Source organism: Xenopus laevis, chromosome 5L, assembly GCF_017654675.1.
Source record: "Xenopus laevis strain J_2021 chromosome 5L, Xenopus_laevis_v10.1, whole genome shotgun sequence".
NCBI classification, from domain to species: domain Eukaryota; kingdom Metazoa; phylum Chordata; class Amphibia; order Anura; family Pipidae; genus Xenopus; species Xenopus laevis.
The window spans coordinates 52,368,802-52,396,451 of NC_054379.1; the positions used below are offsets into that span (position 1 = coordinate 52,368,802).

The window sequence follows — 27,650 nt, forward strand, 5'->3', positions numbered from 1 at the left end:
TCTGGTGCACAAACAAGATTCTGAGATGATACAAGACTTGTCTTAATAACAGTGTCCACAAAATGGCTCCTGCCTGCTTGTTATAATTATGAATTCCCAGACTGATGGAAACAAGATTCAAATAATTTATATAGTGTAATTAAAGTTCATTTTGCTTGACTAATGTGATAAAATAGGATTTTGAATATTTTTTTTGGGTGACGGGTCCCCTTTAATGTACCATAGTGTTGGGCCTCATAGTTGCCCAGGTAAGCTGTTAAGTTTTATAATATAGTTCAAAACAAGGTTTTGTTATATATATTGTTAAGGGGTGGGGAGATTCCTTCTCTGTTTTGGGTCCTTCGGTTAGCTTCTCCTCTTCGGTAAAGAAACTGGAGAAAATAGGAGGAGGCAGGGGATGAAGCCCAGAGCAGGAGGAGGAGTCACCGTTAACACCTTAGTGTCCATTCTCCAAGCTGCAGGATCTTCATCCCCATGGTGCCTGTGTCCCCCAATCTAGGATGAGAGAAAAGGATTTAACTGTAAGTACTAAAATCTTCCTATCCTAAGATAGATATTGTGTTAAAGAGATCCTGACACCAAAAAAAACCTTTTTATATCTATCATAAGATTGTCTTTAATTTTGCCATAAAACTCCCCCTGATGCTTTTACATTACCTTACACCCATGTTCCTCTATGAGGGGGCTGCCATATTTGTACAGCAGTAGTTCGTTCGTATTAGAAACTCTGACTGACAGGTTAAAGGGCACCTGTTGGGTAAAAATGTTATCCCCAACAGGAATTTTTTAAAAAAAAAAACTACTGTTATCCCCAACCGGAATGTGCGCCGAATTGCTCGTTATGCGCATTCGAGTGACATCAGTCTCAAGCCAGTTACAGGGTATACATAATATAACATAGTTCCACTATCTAAGGCATAGACCATCGCCCGTGAGAATTAAATGCAATCCTTGTGAGTTTGGGTACCAAACATATCACAACTGTGATTTTCAATGTGACCAGCATTAACTGAATGTCAACATGGCTACACCTGTTATCCAGAATGCTCGGAAACCTGGGGATTTCCCAATAAAAGAACTATCCATAATTTGGATCTTCATACATTGAGTCTACTAGAAATCATGTAAACATAAACCCAAACGGCCGGTTTTGCTTCCAATAAGGATTAATTATATATAAAATACTGTTTAATTATTACAGTGAAAAAGGAAATAATTTTAAAATATTTGATCAAAATGGAGTCTATGGGAGATAGGCCTTCCCGTAATTTGAAGATTTCTGGATAACAGGTTTCCAGATAACAGATCCTATACTGGTAAATTTGCTTTTCATTTGGTCTGTCACACCAGTAGTATTTTACAGCATGGGTTATCACTTATAGCGATTCCAGAACTGTATCTGTTCCAAGTGATTAATTTGTACTAATGTATGTATTATTTATTTATGTAGGTGATTGATTGGATATTGAGTCATTTTTCACATCGTGACGGCTGCACTCCGTGCAAGTTGTAATCTCAGCAGTATAGATAAGGGACCAGAAATAACTCCGGTTGAGTGGAGACTAATGCTAAGTCTATTCAGAATACTACAATATACAGGAGTATAGCAACATTGAAACCATTTGGTGCTCTCTCCAGGAATAAGGTGGTCTGAGTGGTGCATGACCCAAGAGGGGGTGCTTTGTGTGCATGTGTATCTGTAAATAAAGACGAGAATACTCTTAGATCCAGCTTTCAATAAATATGTCTTGTCTGCTTCCAATTGCTCCTAATTATATTCACAGTACATCACACTGTACAGAACTCATGGGTGTATCAGCATTTTAAAAGGGTTGTTCACCTTTGAGTTAACTTTCAGTATGATGTAAAGAGCAATATTCTGAGACAATTTGCAATTGATTGTAATTTTTTTTATTATTTGCGGCTTTTGAGTTAATCAGTTTGGAATTTCAGCAATCTGGTTGCTAGGGTCCAAATTAACCTAGCAACCATACACTGACTTCTAATTAGGGACTGTAATGTGAATAAGAAAAGCAGAAATAACAATACAGTTGTAGCCTTACAGAGCATTTGTTTTTTAGATGGGGTCAGTGACCCCCATTTGAAAGCTGGAGAGAGTCTGAAGAAGGCAAATAATTAAAAAAAAACTATAGAAAAAATGATAACCAATTGAAAAGTTGCTTAGAAATGGTCACTCTATAGCATACCAAAAGTTAACTGAAAGGTGAACCACCCCTTTAAGCAACAGTCATATTGAAATACTGAGCAACAACCCCTGACACTGGAGTTTACTGGCAATTGCCATTAATATCAATAGGCTATTAATCAATTGAGTGACAAAACACCCAGCATGGTGTAATGCTACTAACCTGTAAGCAAGTAAGAGATGCATCAAGACTCTAGTACTCGCAGAATAAAAACAGAAACCCATGTTTCCATTTTAGCTGTTATGCAGAAACTATTTATTTTTTTATATTATTGATTATATGTACAAAAACACATACCGTATATAATTATCAGATCTTGTACAGTGATCAGCACAATTCATTTGTGTATTTACAAGGTTAGTTTAATAATTCTTAATACTCTAAAACCTGTAAAATAGATAAAATTAGTGCATATGGAATTTTTTTTAAACAGAGGTTACATAAGATCATGGTCTTATTTATTTATAGACATGATAAAGACAGAATATATTGATTTTTTTTTCCAGATAGAAAAAATGGTTAAAAGTAGCCTCACTTTTTATGTAAATACGAAAGACATACAGTATTTGGCATCAACCATATAGTTATGGCTGGTGAAACCTGCTGGTGGCTAAATACACTGCAAAATTAAGTGGAATTCATTGATTTAGATTAAGCTTACTCTTGGGAAGGGAGACGTGGTATCGTAGTATCTTGCCACTAACTGACAGAGAAGAAACACAAGCGCTGTACTAGGTGGAAAGCAGAAGCCAAAATTAAATCACAAATGCTAAGTAAAAGAAATAAAATATTATGCACATATGGAATGGCTCCAAGATCCTGATGATCACACACACACACAGTTGTTGCTGCACCCACATTATAAATGTAGCTTTTCATTTGCAGCATCATCATCACAGGATGCCCTGGGCATAATTCTCAGCTCATCTTAAAAAAAAAAATTTTAAAAAAAATTCCATGGTTACTGTCTTTTCAAAAATGTGCCTTCCCGTTCTTCCAGTCACATGAACATTTGGCTTTCAGCTGTACAATGACAACCCCTCCAGCTTTTGAGAAATGATGGACATCCCATATATATATATATATATATATATATATATATATATATATATATATATATATATATATATATATATATATATATATATATATATATATATATATATATATATATATATATATTTACACTTCTACGCCCAGTCATAGCATTACAAAAGCACTCCAACAGGACAATGTATTTTCCCTAAATGTACATTTGGTGGGATGCAAGGGTGTCCATGAAAGGCTGTACAATATTATCTGTAGAAAAGTAGAAGATCAAACCAAAGGTGATAGAAATCGGTAGGGCAGGCAGGGCTTTCTTGAAAACTGCCAGCAACAACAGTGTCAGACATAAACCCTGTTAATATGAACAAATGAAGTTTAGATGTAGCACATTCTTTGCAGACAGTGATTCAATCAACTATTTTATTTAAAAAAAATAACTGAAAGCCAGATTCAAATTCACAAATTTGTGATGCACCTAAAACATTTGGTTGTATTCAGCTGTAACCAAACAACTTCAAATTTACATTTTGAGGTCTTGGCCCTCTTTGTGAATGAATTACTGTCATACGTAAGATCTTCATGACCTGACTTGAATGACCAGAGCATAATAGTAAAATGTTTATTGGAAGCTTCCACAAGTTAAACAAAAAACTATGAGATGTTGATTGCAATTACAAGGGAGCCACTATGGCTACATCTATTAACTCCATGCTACAGATTCAGAATGGAAAAAATTGTGCAGCAGTGTTGGATGAAGCCACATAAGTCTTTAGGGTCCATTTCCAACTGCATAGTAGAGGTGTGGTCTCGCAACTATAGAAATGTCTATGAAAAATTGCCATTTTTTTATAGGCACTTGTGCCTAATGCTTTTTCACTTCCAGTGTTACGCTTGGTGCCACTAGCTCTGTCCTGCCTTCTCCTGCGACTCATGTGCAGTACGTCTATAGGGGAACCCTGGAGCTACCACCACCACATCATGGTAGCTCCAGGGTTCCCACAGTGTCCTGTGTCAACTGAGGCAGCAAACTTGTGACTAATTAATTGCCACAGATGTAACTCTGAAGCAGAGCATAGATAATGACATCTGAACACTTAAAATTTTCTGTGCAATTGCATCAGATTTTTGACAAAGCACGTGTAAATGCACTTAGCGCATCAACCGCAGTTTGAGGTTATCATACCAACCACCCTGCAGGCCAATTATTATATGAACACTGGAACGAGCTATAAGAGGTCTGCACATATGTAACAAGGAGTGAGCTATGTTGCAGTAAAACCGAGAAATTTTTTTACACTTTTCTTCTGTAAATCTGCAATCTGAAGTAACCTGGTTTCAGCTGAAAACACAATTTTTGTCTTGAAGCCCCATTAGCATTTTTTTTTGCTAGTCTTATTTAAAGGGCAGTAGAAAAAATCTCCAGAGCTTTTCTTTAGCACTATACCTGTTTCTCCTATCCACAATCAGTATTAAAAACGTATGCATAATACAGCATTGTGTAGGCAAATAAATGGGAGATCTGAGAAAGAGGAAGGTAGGGAGTTACAGCTAGATCATAATAATCACTTGTAATCTGAAGTATTAGCTATGAGTAAAATGTTTAAAATATTTGGTTCAGCTGATCACTTAGTATTTCAACAAATCCAAATTAAATACTAGATTTAGGGAAACCCTAGTATTATGATAAATGATCCAATACTTTTTAATACCATATATCTGAGTCATTTTACTTACTATTAAAATGGCCACAAAACAAGCTAATGTGGTATTCCAGTCTCCACTTGCAGTTGCGGCTGCTTTTCCAACTAGCACACTGTAGAATATGAAGTCTCCAAGACCAAGTTTCACTCCTCCTACACAAATAACAGTAATGCATATCAAAAGTTAAACAATTACAGTCCAACAGGGTCCCACACGCCAACACCAAGTGAGAAACTCCCACCATCATACACAAAAACCTTACAAACTGTATGACAAAATTTTCAGCCAAATTGACTAAATATATGTAGGCAAATGCTTTAAATAGTATTGTATTATCCCACATGCTCATATTATATCATATTGCTGAGTGAATATATGGCGCTTTTTGGAAGTTGAAAGGGATACTGTTATGGGAAAACATGTCCGTTTCTACCAGGGAGCTGTTATCTTGTGTTAGGGGGCTGCTATCTGGTTACCTTCCCATTGTTCTTTTGTTAGGCTGCTGGGGAGGGGGGTGATATCACTCCAACTTGCAGTACAGTAGTAAAGAGTAACTGAAGTTTATGAGAGCACAAGTCACATGACTGGGGGCTGCTGGGAAACTGACAATATGTCTAGCCCCATGTCAGATTTCAAAACTGAATATAAAAAAATATGTTTGCTCTTTTGAAAAATGGGTTTTAGTGCAGAATTCTGCTGGAACAGCACTATTAAATGATGCATTTTGAAAAAAAACATGTTTTCCCATGACAGTATCCCTTTAAGGATACAAAGCTGGAACATTACAACATATTATTCCCAAAAGACTCACATTCTGTTATTGATTAAAAAAATGTTAGTTCTACAAAATATTAAAAGACAAGGAAACCTTAATTTACTGAAAGGTGGAAATAAATTCAGCATCCCACAGTGAATTAAATCTATAGTCAGCAGCTTTTATCTTTCTGTAATTCTGAGGTTTCTTGCTATTGGGTTTCAAAATAAGAGAGGCCATAACATAAGATGTACTTGTTGCCTTGTTTCCTACAAGTGTACCTCTTCTTTGCTTTTCATACCCACATTTTTAAAAAGACAATGCCACAGCTAAAAATCTGGTGGCCTTACTTTCTTCATCTGGATCCTCAGAAGAGAGATTACTTTGTGTTTGAATCCTGGTCTCTGCAGTGTCCTCTTGTAGTGTGCCGTTTGCACCATCAGATGTGTTTCTATCTGAGGTAACAGAACACCAAGAATGTTTTTACATATGCAAATATTCTTTGTGTGTTTTTAAAATATTGCAAAATATAGCCTACATATATGGTTCAGATAGAAGTTTGTCAGACAAAGTAATCATATATCAATAGTTAGTTCTAGCAGTTATTTATCCAATACATACACATAAAACACAAGACACCAAGCAGACTTTAATAATGCTTTAGATTAATCTGTAATGTTTTAACAGATAAATGTAATCTGTCTCTCTACAAAGGGCTTTGTGAATACGAGGGACCATTATTTCCTTTTCCACTATTTCCTTTTTTAGCTTTCCCTCTAGCTACAATCTTTGGATTTCAATGACATACAGTAAGCCTCTCTCGATGTGCTGCAAATGTATATTCTGGTTCTTGTGCACTTACAATACTGTAGCAAAGCAGAAGTCACTGGCACACAAAACAAAGTGTTTTTAGGGGCTACAAACCTTGGCATTAATGTAAAAACATATCAAAATTACCCAACTGTTAGTTGCCCCTCCAAGTAGTCGGTAGGGCTTCTCCCCTTGTTGTTAGGTCCCCAGAATCAGAGAAGGTTCAAGGTTACAACCATGGTTTGCTATACTTTTAACCTTGTTATGAACAAAAAGGGCAGCACAGTAATAAACAAAGGGTAAGCCACATCCCTGAAAACCTTGTTACTGTTAGAGGAAAAATGTAATATCCTAAATCTAAACATTGGATTCTTTTTAAAAAGAAACATCTGCTTTGCAAAGCAATTAAAATCCATGCATCAAACATTGGGTAATAAGATATTACTCTATATTTACCTATATGCTGCACTTGCTGGTTCATTCTTTCATCTGCTGTAGAGGAATCTGCCATTCCCACTGTCCACACCATGGCAGCTATTGAATATTATACATTTGAAAATGTAATATTAGAGATACACAAGAAAACATATATATACAGTCATATGAAAAGGTTTGAGAACCCCTCTTAATTCTTTGGAGTTTTGTTTATCATTGGCTGAGCTTTCAAAGTAGCAACTTCCTTTTAATATATAACATGCCCTATGGAAACAGAAGTATTTCAGCAGTGACATAAAGTTTATTGGATTAACAGAAAATATGCAATATGCATCACAACAAAATTGGACCGGTGCATAAATGTGGGTACCGCAACAGAGATATTACATCAATACTTAGTTGAGCCTCCTTTTGCAAATGTAACAGCCTCTAGACGCCACCTATAGCCTTTGATGAGTGTCTGAATTCTGGATGGCGGTATTTTTGACACAAATATAGTTACCAGCTTGCATACCCTGGCTCTCCAAAACGTGTATTGCCCGGTGCCCGGCCGAGAGGGCTTCGGAAACCCACAAACTTCCAGCACAAATAATTCCACCGGCACACAGGTCTTTAGTTGCAAGCAGGGATAACCCTTGCTAAATTTTTATTTGCGTGATGCTATAAAATTTAGCAAGGGTTATCCCTGCTTGCAACTAAAGACCTGTGTGCCAGTGGAATTATTTGTGCTGGCGGTATTTTTGACCATTCACCCATACAAAATCTCTCCAGTTCAGTTAAATGTGATGGCTGCCGAGCATGGACAGCCTGCTTCAAATCATCCCATAGATTTTCCATGATATTCAGGTTGGGGGACTGTGATGGTCATTCCAGAATATTGTACTTCTCCCTCTGCATAAATGCCTTTGTAGATTCCGAAGTGTGTTAAGGGTCATTGACTTGTTGGAATATCCAACTCCTGCATAACTTCAACTTTGTGACTGATGCTTGGACATTATCCTGAAGAATTTGTTGATACTGGGTTGAATTCATCCGACCCTCTACTTTAACAAGGGCCCCAGTCCCTGAACTAGCCACACAGCATGATGGAACCTCCACCAAATTTGACTGTAGGTAGCAGGTGTTTTTCTTGGAACGTTGTGTTCTTCTTCCACCATGCAAAGTGCTTTTTGTTATGACCAAATAACTAATTTTTTTTCTCATCAGTCAAAAGCACTTTGTTCCAAAATGACTGTGGCTTGTCTAAATGAGCTTTTGTGTACAACAAGCGACTCTTTGTGGCGTGAGTGCAGAAAGGGCTTCTTTCTCATCACCCTGCCATACAGACTTTGTGCAAATTGCACTGAATTGCAGAACGATGTACAAATACACCATCTGCAGCAAGATGTTCTTGCAGGTCTTTGGAGGTGATCTTTGGACTGTCTGTAACCATTCTCACAATCCTCCGCATATACAACTCCTGTATTTTTCTTGGCCTGCCAGACCTGGGTTTTACAGCAACTGTGCCTGTGGCCTTCCATTTCCTGATTACATTCCTTCCAGTTGAAACTGAGAGTTTAAACCTCTGAGATAGCTTTTTGTAGCCTTCCCTTAAACTATGATACTAAACAATTTTTGTTTTTAGATCTTTTGAGAGTTGTTTTGAGGATCCCATGCTGTCACTCTTCAGAGAAGAGTCAAACAGAAGCACAACTTGCAATTGGCCACCTTATGTACCTTTTCTCATAATTGGACACACATGCCTATGAAGTTCAAGTCTTAACGAGCTAATCCAGCCAATTTGGTGTTGCCAGTAATTAGTATTGAGCAGTTACATGCATTCAAATTAGCAAAATTACAAGGGTACCCAACTTTTTGCACAGCCAGTTTTTCACATTTCATTTAATTTCATACAACTGAATACTGCTTCATTAAAAATCTTTGTTCAGAAAATACCCCAGTACTCAGATGTTCCTGGGAAATGAAAGACATACCACTGTTATCTTTTTTGTTGAAAGTGGAGTGAATTATTATGCAGGCTGAGGATTTTTTTAATATTGTATATCCCCAAACATGCAGTATACAACTTAGTAGGGATGCACCGAATCCACTATTTTGGATTCGGCCGAACCCCCGAATCCTTCGTGAAAGATTCGGCCGAATACCGAACCGAATCCGAACCCTAATTTGCATATGCAAATTAGGGGTGGCAAGGGGAATTTTTTTTTACTTCCTTGTTTTCTGACTAAAAGTCACGTGATTTCCCTCCCCACCCCTAATTTGCATATGCAAATTAGGATTCGGTTCGGCCTGGCAGAAGGATTCGGCCCGAATCCTGCTGAAAAAGCCCGAATCCTGGATTCGGTGCATCCCTACAACTTAGTAAATACAAGTTTGACAACACCAGAATAAAACATGCAAAGTACTTACAGGAGTATATCAGTGCAGGAAATATGGGCTCATTTCTTTCTTGTGCTGTTTCTACAAGCATCCTCAAAGGACCCTTAGGGCAGAGCACTGCTAGCAGATCTGGAAGAAGAAAGCCATACATATTCATCAATGACAACTAATTTCATCACTTTTTAACACATCTGTCCAACCAATACAGCTACAGCCTGAGCTCAGTTTTACAGCTCATGTTGTTGCATTCAACAGGGACAGGTCCCAGTCAAGAGTTCACAACATTTGGCCTGGTTTTACAGATAACATGTGATGCCATTAAACAAGCTGCAATGCTGAAGATACCTTTACCTTGTGTTACCCATAGCTATAGATTTTCCTGGTAAAAACAAAAAAGAAAACCAAAAAAGCAGCAACTTATTGAAAGCAATATGCAACTGTGTGTTTGTAGCCTATAAATACTTCATCAAACCCACCAAATTATCCTTTGTAGTCTCATTTGTGTTCAAAAGGATTGCATGTCTGCACTGTGTATGTTGCTTGCATAGAGGGCAGTATTTTTCAAATGCACATATAGGAGATTTAGCAGAAAGTATGAATCCCATGCAGTGTATACCAAAGCCCCAGAATACCAATATGTAAAATACAAATGTCAATTACAGGTCATAAATGAGGTCTGTATTATTGCAGATAATATGTGGGGTGTGTGTCAAGTGATAATATGCACTGGTCTGCAATCTTTGATATCCTATCTAAGGACACAGAGTTTTTAAGGGCAAGAGCACGGTGATTTACAAGGGCAAGAGAACTTTAACCATCAGTAATTATGAATAAATCACCTGCTTCTACGAATTATAATTGCAATCATTAACTGTATAATTATATATCATAATTGTAAATTACATATTATAATTGTATTAATTGTGTAATTGTATCATTGTAAGGGGGTGGTATCCTTCAATATGGCACATCACCATTGTTCTCTGAGCTTGTGACATGTTCTTTGTATATTTTATAACCAGTTGCAAGATCTGATACTTTGAAGGCAATTGTGTTTTGGGTAGGAAATATAAAAAGGTGCCCCTGGTAACTTTAAGAGCTCAATTTCCTCTTTTCTAACCACTCTCTATACTATTGATGTCTTGGGTCTAATAAATGGAAGACTGATTGCCAAGAGCAACACCACTCATTTTAGCTTAGAAAAGCAAGTCTAGGACACATTGTATGGCTAACAGAGTACTGTAAAATTAAAGAGGATATCCATAACCACTGGAAATTATCTTACCATAAACAGAAATGGCTCCAAGTATGACCCATGCTGACCATTCTGGCAGATACTTTATAAAGACAAGAGCCATAAGTGCACTTATCATGATGAGATAGGCTTGCTGGAGTTGAAGGGGACCCTTCCAGTGAATGCAAATCATTCCTACTGCCCCAAAATTCCATATAACCATGAACAAGGTTGGGTAATCCATTGCTATGTTGTATGTCTTGAAAACTTCACTGTATGAAAAGACAAAACAAAGGAGGTTTCACATTATTTCCGATCAACGCTGGATGCAAGGATTAAGAATTGCTTTTAAAATACATCAATAGCCAAATGCACAAATTGCAAAGGCAATGCCTTTAAAGCTGGCCATAGACGCAAAGATCCGATCATACAAATCGAGGATTCGTAAGATTTTCAAACCGTGTGTGGAGAGTCCCAACATTTTTCATCCGGCGGAGATCTGTCGTTTGCTTGATCGGACAGGTTAAAAAATTTCTGTCGGCTGCCGATAATATCTCTGTATGTATTGCCAATCGTACGATTTTCTGTGGGAGACTGTCACCAGTTTTTGTGGGACATAACTTTTGTACGATTGCTGTCACGGGCAGAACATCGGCTGATCTGTTCTTTTCTACTTTATTTGATCTGAATGGTTAGTGGCAGGTCGGGAGATAGGGAAGTCCGATCGGTCGAGGATTTGAACGATCGGATCTTTGCATCTATGGCCAGCTTAAGAAAAGCCAACATATCTTAAAGGAACAGTAACACCAAAAAATGTTTTGGGAATGACAATATATTGTACAGTTGCCCAGCACTGGAAAGATTTGTTGTGTTTGCTTCAGAAACTCTTCTATAGTTTATATAAACAAGCTGCTGTGTAGCCATGTGGGCAGCTATTCAAACACAGGATACACAATAGATAACAGATAAGTTCTGAATAATCCTATTGTATAACACAGAGCGTATTTGTTATCTGCTGTGTAACCTGTGCCTTTTCTCAGCTTTGAATGGCTGCCCTCATGGCTACACAGCAGTTTATTTATATAAACTATAGAAGAGTTTCTGAAGCAAACATACCAGTTGTACCAGTGCAGCGCAACAGTATATTATATTTTCATTACTTTAAAACACTTTGATGTTTTGGTGTTACTGTTTATTTAACCTGCTTTATTATTAAATTATATTTTGTGTATATTTCACACAATGGATCACTTTTCATCAGAGCTCTAAAAGGTTACTACTTAACTCAAAGGATATATGCCACAAAATTAGGATAATGACGGGCAACATTTCAGTAGATGAATTAATAAAAGTAACCAACAAGGATTCATCTAAGCTGTATCTTCTGCATTACCTTAAATAACTTTTTCTAACAAACAGTAAATAATTTATTTCCAAAATATACTTACCTGAGGTATATATATGTAAACATAAAAAGCAGCATTAAAGATGAGAGAATCAACCATCCATGAATAAACTGAAAAAAAGTGTACAATTGCAATTACTTAAAAAGTAAAATCCATGCAGATAATACAGAAAAACAGCACTTTACATGCAGATAGAAAGAGCTGACCTGGAAATATTAATGTGGTAATTTAATGCAATGTATGCATAATTTTGAGTCTGCACCAAAATCCACCCCAACCCAGACATATGCACTGAGAAACGGGTGATGTGGCTGTCGTTGCACACTTATGTCGGGGGGTAACAAAAATTAATTGTGTGACATGGCCCTAAGCACGTGCTCTGCACCATGCGCTGGATTAAAAATGGCAGGCAGCAAGGTCCTTCTTTCCAACATGTGCTCATCAGCACTTTCTAACTTGCATGTCATTCAGAGTGGGATAGCTGATGCCTACATACCTCTTCCAGCCCACCCCTAATGAAAACAGCTCTGCCAAATGCATGCAGCATTGTATTTATGTGGAAAACACAGGTCCTTGTGCTTCAGAACTTGTGCCTGTCAGCATTGACAGCAGAGAATGGTGCAAAGTCTGAAAGATATGCCACCTTTTTTTGGCTACAATGCCTTACTATTCTTAAATGACCCATTTAATGTTTTGTTCATTCTATGGTCTAATTATACACCGATTGGTTGAGAAAAATAATAATTTCCCCTTTCAAAACTCACTGGAATTGAGATCAGTCATATAAAATGCCTCACAAGATCAGGCTGCATACCAGGTCAAATACTGTTGAATGTTAAAATATAAAAGCACATGTACTCTTTCTTTCTAAAAATGCACTCAATGGATGTTCCCCACCAACTAATCATACATAGTAGTATATCTGGTAGAGAATTCAATCCATGCAGCATATACAGTTAGGCCCATAAATCTTTGGACAGAGACAACTTTATTCTAATTTTGGTTCTGTACATTACCACAATGAATTTTAAATTCAGATGCAGCTGAACTGCAGACTTTCAGCTTTAATTCAGTGGGTTGAATACAAAGATTGCATAAATATGTGATGAACTAAAGCCTTTTTTTAACATAATCACTTCATTTTAGGGGCTCAAAAGTAATTAGACAAATTAAAAAACTGAAAATGTTCATTTCTAATACATGGTTGAAAACACATTGCTGGCAATAACAGCCTGAAGTCTTGAACTTATGGACATCAACAGATTCTGGGTTTCCTCCTTTTTAATGCTCTGTCATGTGTCACATCATCTATAAACACTAGTGTCCAAGTACCACTGGCAGCCATTCACACCCAAGCCATCACACTGCCTCCGCCATGTTTTATAAAAGATGTGGTATGCTTTAGATCATGAGCTGTTCCATGCCTTCTCTGTACTTTTTTCTTGCCCTCATTCTGGTAGAGGTTGATCTTGGTTTCGTCTGTCCAAAGAATGTTTTTCCAAAGCTGTGCTGGCTTTTTTAGATGTTTTTTTTAGCAAAGTACAATCTAGCCTTTCTATTCATGATGCTTATGAGTGTCTTGCACCTTGCAGTGCACCCCCTGTCTTCTCTTTATGGTAGACTTGGATATCAATATGCCTGCCTTCTGGGGAGTGTTGTTCACTTGTTTGGCTATTGTGAAGGGGTTTCTCTTCACCATGGAAATGATTCTGCGATCATCGACCACTGTTGTCTTCCATGGACATCCAGGTCTTTTTGCATTGCTGAGTTCACCAGTGCTTTCTTTCTTTCTCAGGATGTACCAAACTGTAGATTTTGCCATTCCTACTATTGTAACGATTTCTTGGAATGGGTTTTTTCTGTGTTTGCAGCTTAAGGATGGCTTGTTTCACATGCATGGAGAGCTCCTTTGTCCTTTGCATGTTGTCTGTTCACAGCAAAATCATCCACATACAAGCACCCCCTCAAATTAACTCCAGGACTTTCATCTGCTTCATTGATAATGACATAATGAAGGAATTGCCCACACCTGCCCATGAAATAGCCTTTGAGTCAAGTGTCCAATTACTTTTGAGCCCCTGAAGTGAAGGGTTGTGTTAAAGGAGAAGGAAAGGTTAAAACTAAGTAAGCCTTTTCAGAAAGGTCCATCTAAATATACCAGTAAACCCCCAAAGTAATGTTGCTCTGAGTCCCCTGTCAAAAGAAACACTGCATTTCTTTCCTTCTATTGTGTACACATGGGCTTCTGTATCAGACTTCCTGCCTTCAGCTTAAACCTCATTGCCCTGGGCAAGAGCATGCTCAGTTTGCTCCTCTCCGCCCACCCCTCCCTTCTCTACTGTAATCTGAGCCCAGAGCAGGGAGAGACTCAGGCAGGAAGTGATGTCACACCACATTAATACTGCAGCTCCTATTCTAAACAAACAGAGAGTTTCAAGAGCTTTTTACTCAGGTATGGTAAACTATTCTACAGAATAAATATAGCATTCTAGCTTGCACTATTGCAGCTAATCTATTGCCAATAAAATGCCTCCGTAGCTTTCCTTCTCCTTTAAAAAAGGCTTTAGTTCCTCACATTTTATGCAATCTTTTTGCATAAAAAGATCTTCAACCCACTGAATTAAAGCTGAAAGTCTGCAGTTCAACTGCATCTGAGTTGTTTCATTTAAAATTCATTGTGGTAATGTACAGAACCAAAATTAGAAAAAAGTTGTCTCTGTCCAAAGATTTATGGGCCTAATTGTATACTGGATGTTATCCATTTATGTAAATGAATGGATGTATGGCCATGTTTGGGCGCTTCTCCACCTGAAAAATGTTGGCGGAGATACACACTGTGTACCACAAGTCTTACAGACCCCAAGAAGCACTGTTATTGAAGTCTATTAAATAAAAATACTGCTTTTTCCCAACTGAAATAGACAATTTATTATAATGTAAATGATAACATCCCCTGAAAAAATTTGCATTGACCTTATAGATTTTATTCAGTCAATGTTAACTCTATAAATAACTACATGTATAATGCATCAAAGTCTTAGTACAAGTTGTAAGTAGAATGTGCTCCATGGACTTAAGCGTTAGGCTAAGAAAACCTAATGTTTGGTGCTAAATAATCATAATGGTAGTAATGGTTGTAATGCATTTTAATCAATAAAGTCTAAGGAGGGTCTAAGGAAACTGGAAAAGAAAAACACATCGCATAAAATCAAAGGTAGAAACAAGGTATCCCTTCTCACCTTGTAACAGCGATATTTATAAAGAAGCACAAGAAATATGGTCATCACTATTATAACACTGATCATTATAAGAGTATTAAGCACAGAGTTTAAGAGTCTCTGGCCAACCGATGTGGTATCTTCAGAAAATGGAGTGTAGATTCTAAAATGCATAAAGACAAGATGAATTAGTAACAAGTAGGTTTCACATTAAAATATTCCAAATTAGGATTATTTAATAAAGCAAAATTATTTCACCAAATATCCTCAGTTTGCATTTTTCCTGGATAACTGTCAGGGCCCGAAGGCTCTGTTGTAGTGTGGACCAAGAAGGAGACAAAACAACACCAAGTTCGCAGTACAAGAGGGTTTATCAGAAGAATGGTCAAAAGCAGGCAAATTGGTCGGTACAGGCAGCAAAGAATCAGAATCGTTAAACAGGCAATAAGTCAATACACGGAGAATCCAAATAGCAAGTAAACGCACCAAGGAACTATACAAGATAGACCTATAATTGGGCAATGACAGGATGGGCAAATGGATTTAAATAGTCCATAGTTTGGCGCCAAAACTTGACGCGCTGACGTCATGACGCCGACGTCCTCACGTTGGTGTCCTGAAGCCGACGCACATTCTGACGCCGGCGTCCATTCCGTCGCCGGCGACCAATCCTGGGGCGACACGATTCTGACGCAGTCTCACTGCGACCAGGAAGAACCGCATGGTGGAGCAGGAGGTCGCCATCTTGGATGTCCCGTGGGGTAAGTTCCTCCATTTCCATTACAGTACCCCCCTCCTTAGGGGGGGCCTCAGGACCACCGAGGCTAGGGGAAGAAGGAAAAAGTCTGTGGAACTTACGGACCAAGACAGGAGCATGAACGTCAGAACTTCTCACCCAGGAACACTCTTCTGGACCGAACCCCTTCCATTCGATAAGGTATTGAAGAATGCCCCTATAAATACGAGAGTCCAAGATTCTCTTGACTTTGAATTCCTTATGATCGTCGACCAAGACAGGAGCTGGAGAGGAAGAAGAAGAGGGGCAAGACACAGCAGGTTTAAGCAGGGAAACATGAAAAACATTGGGTATCCGCAGCTCAGGAGGAAGTTGAAGACGAACAGCCACAGGGTTGATGATTTCGATGATAGGGAAAGGACCGATGAATTTAGGACCAAGCTTGGGTGTAGGAATCTTGAGACGAATGTTGCGTGTGGAAAGAAAAACTATCACCAGGAACATATGGAGGGGACGAAATCCTTCTTTTATCGGCAAACCTCTTCTGCACCAGGGAACTTTTCTCCAAGTTTGCCGCAGTAGCATGCCAAATAGCCAACATGTGAGCAGCTTGGTCATTGGCCGCAGGAACGTTGGTAAGAAGAAGATCCTGGGAAAAAGCCAAGGGATTCAGACCATACACACAGAAGAAAGGAGACTTCTGGGAAGAAGAATGCAGAGCGTTGTTGTGAGCAAACTCAGCCCAGGGAAGAAGATCCGACCAATCATCCTGGCACAGGGACACATGACAACGAAGAAACTGTTCCAAGGCCTGATTGACCCGTTCTGCGGCTCCATTAGACTGTGGGTGGTAAGCAGAAGAAAATTGAAGAGAGATGTTAAGAGCCTTGCAAAGAGATCTCCAGAACTTGGAAACAAACTGGGAACCCCGGTCGGACACAATCTCGGCAGGAAAACCATGAAGACGAAAAATGTGTTTAATAAAAAGTTCAGGGGCGGAAGGCAGTTTCCGAAGCGGCGTGAAGTGAGCCATTTTGCTGAATCTGTCGATTACCACCCAGATGACAGTGTGGCCAGAGGAAACAGGGAGATCAACAATGAAATCCATAGCCAGGTGAGTCCAAGTTCGAGATGGAATGGGAAGCGGCAAGAGTAAACCCTTGGGGGGGGGAATGTCCGGACTTGGAAATAGCACAAATAGAACAAGAAGAGACAAAGTCTTTAACATCTTTCCTTAGGTTCGGCCACCAAAGCAAACGAGACAAGAGCTCGGTTGTCTTCTTAATCCCGGGATGACCAGCCTGTTTGGAACTGGGAGATTGGGATAAAATGGCATGACGGAATTCCGGAGGAACAAAAGCAACACCAAGAGGAGTCTCTACAGGAGCCGAAGACTGAGCAGAAAGTAACTGAGAGGCACAGGAGGGAAACAAGGCGGCAATAATCTTGGTAGAAGGCACAATGGGTTCAGGATCTTCAGGGCAGGAATCTTCAGGAACAAAGCTTCTGGACAGAGCATCAGCCTTCCTGTTTCTGGAGCCAGGACGAAAGGTGATAACAAAATTAAAACGAGAAAAGAAAAGTGCCCACCTGGCTTGCCGGGGATTGAGGCGCTTGAGGGATTGAATAAATTCAAGATTTTTGTGGTCAGTAAAGATGGTTACAGGAACTGAAGAACCTTCAAGTAAATGTCTCCATTCTTCCAGGGCCAACTTAACGGCAAGTAGCTCGCGATTCCCAACATCGTAATTTTGCTCTGAGGAAGAAAATTTTTTAGAGAAAAAAGCACAAGGATGAAGTTTACCATCAGAAGAAGATCTTTGAGACAGAACTGCTCCAGCTCCAACATCAGAGGCATCAACTTCCATGAAGAAGGGTAGTAGAGGTTCAGGGTGTCTAAGAATTGGAGCAGAAGAAAAGGCTTCTTTGAGGGTCTTGAAGGCTTCGAGAGCTAGAGGGGACCAGTGTTGAGGTTTACTCCCTTTACGGATCAAGGCAAGAATTGGAAAGATTTTGGAAGAAAAGTCTTTGATAAACTGTCTATAATAATTGGCGAAGCCAATAAACCTCTGAACTGCCTTGACGCTGGTAGGAAGGGGCCAATCCAAGATCGCAGAGACTTTGGCGGGATCCATCTTGAAGCCTTGTGGAGAAATGATGTAGCCAAGAAAAGGAATGGAAGAAGCTTCGAAGATGCATTTCTCCAATTTGGCGAAGAGATTGTTTTTCCTTAACCTGGAAAGAACTTCACGCACTTGGCAACGATGATCCAGAAGATTCTTAGAAAAAATAAGAATGTCGTCTAAATACACGACCACACACTGTCCCAAAAGATCACGAAAAATGTCATTGACTAATTCTTGGAAGACCGCAGGAGCGTTGCAGAGACCAAATGGCATGACGAGGTACTCGTAATGTCCATCACGAGTATTGAAAGCGGTCTTCCATTCATCTCCCTCACGGATCCGAATGAGATTGTAGGCCCCACGTAGATCCAGCTTAGTAAAGAAATTAGCACCCTTAAGCCGATCAAAAAGTTCGAAAATGAGAGGAAGAGGATATCTGTTCTTTATGGTGATCTTATTTAACCCCCTGTAGTCAATGCAGGGCAGCAAACTACCGTCTTTCTTTTCGACAAAGAAGAACCCTGCTCCAGCAGGGGAGGTAGAAGGACGAATGAAACCTCTTTGAAGATTCTCCTGGATATACGACTTCATAGCAGAAGTTTCGGAGGGAGAAAGCGGGTAAGTGCGGCCTCGGGGGGGCATTGAGCCGGGTAAGAGTTCAATAGGACAATCATAGGGACGATGAGGTGGGAGAATCTCAGCGGATTTCTTATCAAAGACATCGGAGAAGGCTTGATACACAGGAGGAAGAGAAGAATTTGAAGATACTGAAGAAACTTTAACAACAGGAACAGCAGGCAAACAATTATGTAGACAAAATGAGCTCCAATGGGACACTTGTGTGGTGGACCAGTCAATGACTGGATTATGAACATACAGCCAAGGCAATCCCAGGACAACAGGAGTGGAAGGGCAATCGATAAGAAGAAAAGACAGTCTTTCCAAATGCATAGTGCCCACCTTGAAAGAAAGTTCCTGAGTAGACTGCAAGATGATGGCAGAAGAAAGAGGACGATCATCGATCGCCAGGACTCGAAGAGGGGTTGCCAAGGGTTGGAGCGGAATAGCATGTTTACCGGCAAAGGCTCGATCCATGAAGTTGCCCGCAGCGCCAGAATCGAGGAAGGCTTGAGAAAGGATTTTCTTGGAGCCGAACTGGATTTGTATAGGAAGGAGAAAACGTTGAGCAGAGGAATGGGGAGAATGAAAAATTCCACCCAGGTAAGTCTCCCCAATCTTACCTAGGTTCTGGAGTTTCCCGGCTTCACTGGGCATTCATGGGCGAAGTGGGCTTTTCCCCCACAGTAGAGACATAACCCAGCAGCCCTTCTCCGGAGCTTCTCCTGTTCGGAAAGACGTGCCCGTCCAATCTGCATTGGTTCTTCAGGAGGTAAAGAAGAAGTAGCAGATGCCGCAGGAGGCGGAGAAAGAAGGTTGGAAGCCGGAGAGTAAGGGTCTTTGGAAGCGTGGAGCCAGGGTGGGTTGGAACCTGGAAAACTTCCTAACGCGTTCCCTGTCAAGTTCGACTTGGAACTCCCTTTGTCTGGTGTCAACTTTCACAGCCAACGAAACAAGATCTTCCCAGCGAGAAGGAATCTCCCGTGATACAAGATCATTCTTGATGCGCATTGCCAGGCCGTTGTAGAAGGCAGCATGGTAACCATCATTATTCCAAGAAGTTTCAGCCACAAGAGTGCGGAATTCGATGGCGTATTCCGGAACAGAACGAGTCCCTTGCTGCAGCTGAAATAAACGAGCCGAGGCAGAGGTAGCCCGACCAGGAGCATCGAACACCGTGCGAAGGTCATGGATCAAGGCCTTGGCATCGTCAATAACCGGATCCTCCTTCTCCCAGAGAGGAGAAGCCCACTCCAGAGCTTTCCCTTGCAGGCGGGTGATGATATAGCCCACCTTCGCTCGCTCCGAGACAAACTGACCTGGAAGCAGGGTGAATTGGATCTCACACTGGTTGATGAAACCACGGCATGATTCCGGATCACCGCTGTACAGAGGAGGTGCAGGGATGCGAGGCTCGGAAACCTGGAGCGGAGTAGCAGGGACAGGCAGAGGAACTGGAACCACTGGAGACAAGGCAGACAATTTCTCCAGGATTGCTTCTAGTGCCTGGCCGAAGTGGGTTTGTTGGGCTTCGTAGCTCTGCATGCGAGAAGCCAATCCACGAACAGCTCTGCCGACATCAGTAGGAACTTGAGGCTCCTCAGAAGGGTCCATGGCCCAATTATACTGTCAGGGCCCGAAGGCTCTGTTGTAGTGTGGACCAAGGAGGAGACAAAACAACACCAAGTTCGCAGTACAAGAGGGTTTATCAGAAGAATGGTCAAAAGCAGGCAAATTGGTCGGTACAGGCAGCAAAGAATCAGAATCGTTAAACAGGCAATAAGTCAATACACGGAGAATCCAAATAGCAAGAAATCGCACCCAGGAACTATACAAGATAGACCTATAATTGGGCAATGACAGGATGGGCAAATGGATTTAAATAGTCCATAGTTTGGCGCCAAAACTTGACGCGCTGACGTCATGACGCCGGCGTCCTCACGTTGGTGTCCTGACGCCGACGCACATTCTGACGCCGGCGTCCATTCCGTCGCCGGCGACCAATCCTGGGGCGACACGTTTCTGACGCAGTCCCACTGCGACCAGGAAGAACCGCATGGTGGAGCAGGAGGTCGCCATCTTGGATGTCCCGTGGGGTAAGTTCCTCCATTTCCATTACAATAGCATATTATGCTCAATTAATTTCATTCCGCACAAAACATGAAATAGGAATATGCAATCAATACAGGCTGCATTAGGAACTGGTACTAGAAATCTGATTACATTTGTTAAATAATAAAACAAAATAAAGGTAGAATGACTAATAAGTGCTGAAAGAAGATCAACATTAGATCATGGAAATCAAGAAAGTGTGGTGTAATTATGAGTTGAAAGTGACAGTGTGTACATTTAGAAACATTTGTACCAAACATTAATGCAAAACAATAAAAAAAACAGTATTATGTACTATGCCGAATGGATATGCCAGAGGAGGTATCAGCTGAGATAAAGTATTGTATATACTCTTTTTTTGCACACTAAAGACAGAATATGGAGAAGACATAATCCTGACATATTTTGCCATGTTACATATTGTCTGTAGTCTCTCTATACTCTTTAATATTTTTCACCTATTATTCATCTAAACCAATGCCTTTTCTCTATCTATTTGCGATAATACAAAGAATTGACACTAGCAAATAATTGTTAAAATGCAACATAGAAATTATAAATTGCTTCCAGTCTGCAGTGGGATGGTGAGTATCGGCTGAAACAGTCACAGAGGAATAATGCGAGCAACTACCTATTGACCAAAGCTGGACATCAAACACCAAGTAATGATTGCATTGTGATTGTATGCCCCACTTTTCAACAGGCTCCTGTAGTGTGTTAGTACAGCAAGGAATTTCATATCGTATTTCTGGCAACACTGCTCTAGAATTATAATTGGAAGAAAATATTTTGGCCAATTGGTGACCAGAAAATATACAAGACAAAACCACTGCCATTTTCTAAATAAACACTTTATAGATTGTCAACAATCTTCATTTAATATTAAAACAATGCTTGCTTACCCTAGGTGCCCAATAGCGGCTTTAGTGACTAATTGCTAGATATAAACAGACTGATAAAAGGCAGCAGCTGTACTAAGAGCATTAGGTTAAAGTCATAGAAAGTCCCTGTTTTTGAACCCTATAATATAACTCTTTTATTACCATTAAATGGAGTTCTTATACATCAAAAGCTGGAGTATATCTACACATCCACTATGAATATATAAGTCCTGTGTTGGGGGCCACAGATACCTTTTTCTTTTTTTTATGTAAGCCTTGGGTTACAAAGAAAAGAGAAGGATCGGATATATACATGATATGACAATAACTATTATACTTACAGCTGTCCATCTTTCTCTGTGTAGAAACTAACAGATTTTATTGTAGCAACAACAACCACCATGCATAATGTGACTGGGACAAACAGCATGATAACATGTCTAGCACCATATTTAAGAGTCAACTCTTCTTCCTCATTATCCACTGTAGTGTCACTGTTATATGCATCTGCACCAGATGTTCTGCCATTAGGCACATCTTCAGTATCCTAAAAGTCACATATTAGACACAGAAACAATTCAAAAGTCAATTCAAAGAAATGCAATGGAGTGATCAGCTAGCAAAAAAAAAAGACAGATAATTATAGTAAGATCATTAAAAATATAGTTAAATTAAGCTCTTGTTTTTCTTTGCATTGGGCTGACTATCCGTTATACTCACAGGTTTGTGGAACAGATTCTTTAGACTACATCTGAACCTTGGCTCTTTAGTTGAATAAACCAGGTCTAACTAGGGAGCAATCTCAGGGAAAGTTATTTTGTGCAAACATATTAATATTCCAATTTATGAAAATAAGTATTTTCCACAGAAGTATTCTGAACTATATGCAAAGCATCTAAGATATAGTCCACTCATTTAGTATATCCTCACTGCCTAATGCTTTGAAATGCTGATTGCAGGCATATCTAGAACATGTGATAGTGTCACAAACAAAAAACACTGGGGCAACATATAAGAATTTAGACTATGGGCACACAGGCTGAAGGCTCCAGCTGCTATTTTTGCAGGCTGAGAGAAGCGGATCTGCTTCATGCCCCTGCTCAATTGATCTGAATCCAATCAGCCTGCATACGCACGTAGACAGCGGAGGTCAGTCCAAATACATAAAAGTAGGCATCTCCGGGCTGACCTCCGCTTTGCTCTGCTGTGTGTGTGTATGCATGCAGGCTGATCGGATTTAGATTAATTGGGGCTAAGAGCAGCTCAGCCTTCAGCCTGTGTGCCCATAGCATAAGTGGAACAGCATAGTATAAAAATGTTAGTTTCACTTTGAATATATAAGCAGCAAGTGATTCCTTGAAGCATTTTGTGTTTGAAGCAGCATGCGGACAAGTTAAAGGCTAGGGCTAGACGGGGCAGAAATCAGCCAGCCAAAATCTGCAGGATGAGGTTAGCCCCCAACCGCTAGCAGAATCTTCTTGTCTGCTTACTTCCAGAAACCTTGTGTTGGCAAAGAAACAAGAGACTTTGCATTTAGAGTTGGAATTCGCAGAGTCTGTTGGTCCCAGAGCCGACACAAGGCTTCTGGATGCAAACAGACAAGAAGATTTGGCTAGTGGTCTGGGGCAGAAATCAGCCTGTGGATTCCGGCAGGCTGATTTCTGCCCCATCTGGCCCTAGCCAAAGAGTCAAGCATTGTCCAAGTATTGCCCCAAATTACCCTGTGATCAGATGTTTCCAACTCTCCTGAGGTTTGGAGCCCATCTTGGTATGACGGTAGAGGGGGACTCTGTGATGTGATCAAAGACGTTCTCTCATTGCAGTCCTCATCTTCACTGTCTGAGCTGTTTGTGAATGTTATCATATCCGTAACGTAAGATACACCTAGTGACACAGGAGTTTACGTGATGTTATTTACATTTTTTTTAACTACAACACCTTTGGAAATAATCTGCTGCAGAATACAGATAGCATATCAGAACTAATAAGTAATTTTATAATCATTCTTTAATTACAAAGCTCTGAGATCATATATCATTCACCTCAGTCCCTGCCCCATAGGAGTTTACAATCGAATGTCACCATCGCATTTACAAAGGCAAGAGTCAATTTTGTCAGGTGTTAATTAACCTGCCTGTATTTTTTTGGCCTGTGGGAGAAAAACAGAGTACCTCTAGAAAATTCACATAAAGGGAAAGCATAAAAACAACTTGCAAATAGTGCCTTTGTTAGAATCATCCCCAGAAAGAATATTGCTTTCTTATTCACTCTCTCTCTCTCTTGCCTATAATTAGAATTGCCTTTTCTGATAAAATTAAAGTTATTAAAGGAATTGTTCAGTGTAAAGTTGGCCATAGACGCACAGATCCTATCGTATGAATCGAGGATTCATTAGATTTTCGGATCGTGTGTGGAGAGTGCCGACATCTTTCATTCGGCGGAGATCGGTCGTTTGGTCGATCGGACAGGTTTGATTTTGACCCGACCGATCCCGCTGGAGCCCATTGCGCATCGTAATCAGATCGTTTGGCCATATGGCCGAACGTACAGATTACCCCCGATATAGCCATGCTCTTTAATGGCATATCGGGGGGAAAAGCCGCTCGTTTGGCAATGTCGCCAAACGAGCGGATCTTTGAGTCTATGGCCACCTTAAAAATAAAAACTGGGTAAATAGATAGCCTGTGCAAAATAAAAAAATGTTTCTAATAGTTAGTTAGCCAAAAATGTAATGTATAAAGGCTGGAGTGACTGGATGTGTAACATAATAGCCACAACACTACTTCCTGCTTTGCAGCTCTCTTGGTTTTACACTGACTGGTTACCCTGGTTACCAGGCAGTAACCAATTAGAGACTTGAGGGGGGGGGCACATGGGTCAGATCTGTTGCTTTTGAATCTGAGCTGAATGCTGAAGATCTATTACAAACTCACTGAAAAGATATGTACCATGTGGCCCCCCTTCAAGTCGCTGACTAGCTCAGGGTTATAGAGCTGAAAAGCAGGAAGTAGTGTTCTGACTATTATGTTACACATCCAGTCACTCCAGCCTTTATACATTATATTTGTTGCTAACTACCTATATTAGAAAAAAAAAATTATTTTGCACAGCCTATTTATACAATTTTTATTTTCACACTGAACTGTTCCTTTAAATATATAGTTGGTCAAAAAGACGTCTGAGTGAATGTTTTCAAAGGTAATAATGCGTACCCCTAACCCACAGTAATGTTAGGAGAAAACATCCCACTGGCCATGGAGGAAAATGCTTGACACCTCCCTCTCCAAAGTAGTTGTAAGTGAAAAACACAATTACTGTGGTGGTCACTAAAAAAAAGGCATGCATATCTTTTTCTAAAGTTGAATGATTTTACTTTTAGCATTGGTAAAATAAATGATGCCTTAGGATGGTATTTTAAATCAAAATATAAAAGCATACTGGCGTGCATCCAAAGTTTCACTCATTATAATCATAACAAAAACATTACCCAAGAATACAGACCGCCTTCTGTGGGATATAGAAATGGTCCCCTAAGGCTTCCGTATGCCCAGCAATCAGCTGACAGTTCCTAATCACGATTCCGCATCCGGTGACGTCACTCAAGCTTGGTCCGGAAAATTGATTGGTTACGTCTCTATTTCTTTACGTTTTAAAATTACCTGAGCTTTGCAGAGACGATCCCTAACCTTTTCCGCCCTGCGTATACATATAGACTGTAAAAAACAATTACTGAAGGGAGTAGGTAGTGAATACCCTCCTGCGAAACCGTGGGATTTTGGGAGAACTGCAAGTGACTTCAGTGGTGGGAAGAGGGGTCGCAGCACCTAATGAGTTAAAAAGCCGGGCTGGGTGAGCGTGTTTTCCTTGTTGTCCTGCGTGCCAATGAGACGTCACATGACAGAGGGCAGAGACTTTCCTTCAGTGAGGTCTGGGAGTGGCTGCAAAAAGAGAGCTCCGACAATTATCTCAATTCGTAGCCCCATTTTCTGACGCTCCGTCTGAGGAAGCGGCTATGTCGGATGCATGCAGAGGGAGGGGAGAAGAGGAGAGCAGTGGTTGCTAGGCGCTTATTCAGTGCAATTAAAACAATAGAAGCTACAAAAAAGAGCAAAGAAAAAGTCACAGAAATACTTACCAATAGCCAGCAATGTCCCAGTACCTCTGCAACTGTGGGAACAGAGAACACGAATCAGGGCAACACTTTATTTTGTCCTCCCTCGCCTTATTCTTCCCTTCATAAAATAAATGTGCAGGTGGAAGCAGTTTAAAGGGGAAATACGGCTAGGGTTGCCACCTGGCCAGAATTTTACCTGCCTGGTAAAAATGATGGATGATCCCAATGTTATTAATAGGGAAAAAAGATAAATATGTAGGAAGGCCGGTATTTTTTTCCAGAAAAGGTGGCGACCCTAACTCCAGCTTCCAAACCAAATTTTGATAAAGAGGCCCACATAACACAGAAACCCCTGATATACCCAGGCCATCACAGTTACCTGTTTCTTCAAAAAGTATGAATAAATGCCATTTTTCTATGCTGCAATCCAGTTGGCTAACAGTTCTCTTTCAGCATCATTTGAAATCCTGGCAGGGAAGGAGGGACTAAACACTGATGTTACAAATTATAACAACTTCTCAGAGCCGGACCAGGACGGGAAGGCGCCCTAGGCAACCTGGCCGGCCATGGCGCGAATAGATGCTCGTGTGCACAGATGTTACTGCACATGTGCAAATGGATGCTAGTGTGCATGCGCCAATCAACGTGGAAGCGCATGCCCAAATCGACACGAGTGGACAGTCCAGACAGGAGACTAGGAATGTAGGAGCCAGAAGAGGTAAGTGCCAGGCACCCCCCAGCTTTGCACCCTGGGCACGTGCCTACTCTGCCTACCCCTAGTTCCGGCCCTGCAACTTCTCCACAGTTTACAGAGAGCATGCAGTAACTACATAGCATACAATGCATTGCACTATGATGTTCCATTCCTTATTGAAATCACGTGCAGAGAATTGTGGGGGTTGGAGGATGCATTCTAAGGACAGCTGGCTATTGATACAAAGTAACAGTAGTCAGACAGCAAAGTAGTCAGAAAGATCAGCAGAAGAGCAGGGGGTTATGGAACTGTCAGAAACCATTAAAAATCATGAAAAGTCTGCATATTTTTTTACTTCAAGTATATTGCAAAGTTACTTGAAATTATGTTTACTCTGTAAAGAGATTTTGCATAAAACAGCTCACATGTAAAAATCTGCTTCATGTAAATAAACCATTTACATAATAATATACTTTTTAAGTAGTATGTGCCATTGGGTAATCCTAAAAAGAAAATTGCCATTTTAAAAAATTAGGGACGCTCCCTGGAATCGTAGGATTTACTGTGCACACAAACATACCAAACAAACCATACATGTTAGGTCACATGAGCCAATTAACAGACAGAGTTCTGTCTTTTGCTTCCACACTTCTTCCTGTTAGAGTTGTAGTATTTCTGGTCAGGTGATCTCTGAGGCAGCACACAGACCATCACGAAATGGTAGTTCAAGGCAAGAGATGTAAAAGGGCAATATTTACTTAAATATATATACCAGTTTAAGATTCTTTAATATGCCACTTAATTTGATATAAACTATGTTGCTTAAATATTCATTTTGGTGGTAACATTTTCCTTTAAGTTATGTTTTTGCAGAGTTCCTCTTTAAACATGCAGACTGGTTTAGATAGATATATTGAAAACCTGGTAAAATCTATGCTAACCTCCACACTTGGTACAGCAAATTTACACTCAGCTACAGATGTTACAGAATCCTGTGACAAAGATATAATTACATGCAAAGGTAATTCTCTAGGTCTTCATTTATCAATGTCTGCAGGGCCGCCATTAGAAATCACGGGGCCCCGTACAACAAAATTTTTGGGGCCCCGCCCACACTGACGACCAAGCTCCGCCCCATACCCCGCCCACATCGCAGTTAAAAGACCACACAGACATCA

General features: G+C 40.2%; 1 protein-coding gene across 3 annotated transcripts; it reads right to left on the minus strand.

The window, feature by feature from the left end:
* Positions 1 to 2,432: 2,432 nt before the first annotated feature.
* On the minus strand, positions 2,433 to 25,942 carry psen2.L (presenilin 2 L homeolog). Of its 3 annotated transcripts, none has more exons than XM_018263072.2 (11): positions 25,166 to 25,942; positions 23,385 to 23,548; positions 22,006 to 22,211; positions 15,213 to 15,354; positions 12,016 to 12,083; positions 10,619 to 10,839; positions 9,364 to 9,462; positions 6,976 to 7,053; positions 6,060 to 6,164; positions 4,989 to 5,107; positions 2,433 to 3,606 (listed from the first exon to the last, which is right to left on the minus strand). In XM_018263072.2, exons 2-11 carry the CDS (start codon positions 23,526 to 23,528, stop codon positions 3,451 to 3,453), a joined length of 1,338 nt encoding a protein of 445 aa, XP_018118561.1. In that variant the 5' UTR covers positions 23,529 to 23,548; positions 25,166 to 25,942; the 3' UTR covers positions 2,433 to 3,450. The 3 variants fall into 3 exon arrangements, with proteins under 3 accessions (XP_018118561.1, XP_018118560.1, XP_018118562.1); XM_018263071.2 differs by having other exon boundaries at positions 25,152 to 25,942; XM_018263073.2 differs by lacking the exon at positions 25,166 to 25,942 and adding an exon at positions 23,707 to 23,983.
* Between the last annotated feature and the right edge of the window lie 1,708 nt (positions 25,943 to 27,650).

Coding starts and splice junctions, on each gene's coding strand:
- psen2.L (XM_018263072.2), bottom strand. CDS start 23,528: ATGATAACATTCACAAACAGCTCAGACAGTGAAGATGAGGACTGCAAT. Junction 9,463..10,618: donor TGGAGCCATTTCTGTTTATG/GTAAGATAATTT, acceptor TTCTTCTTCCAG/ATCTGCTAGCAGTGCTCTGC. Junction 3,607..4,988: donor GTTTTGTGGCCATTTTAATA/GTAAGTAAAATG, acceptor TCATATTAACAG/GGTTTATGTCTGACACTGTT.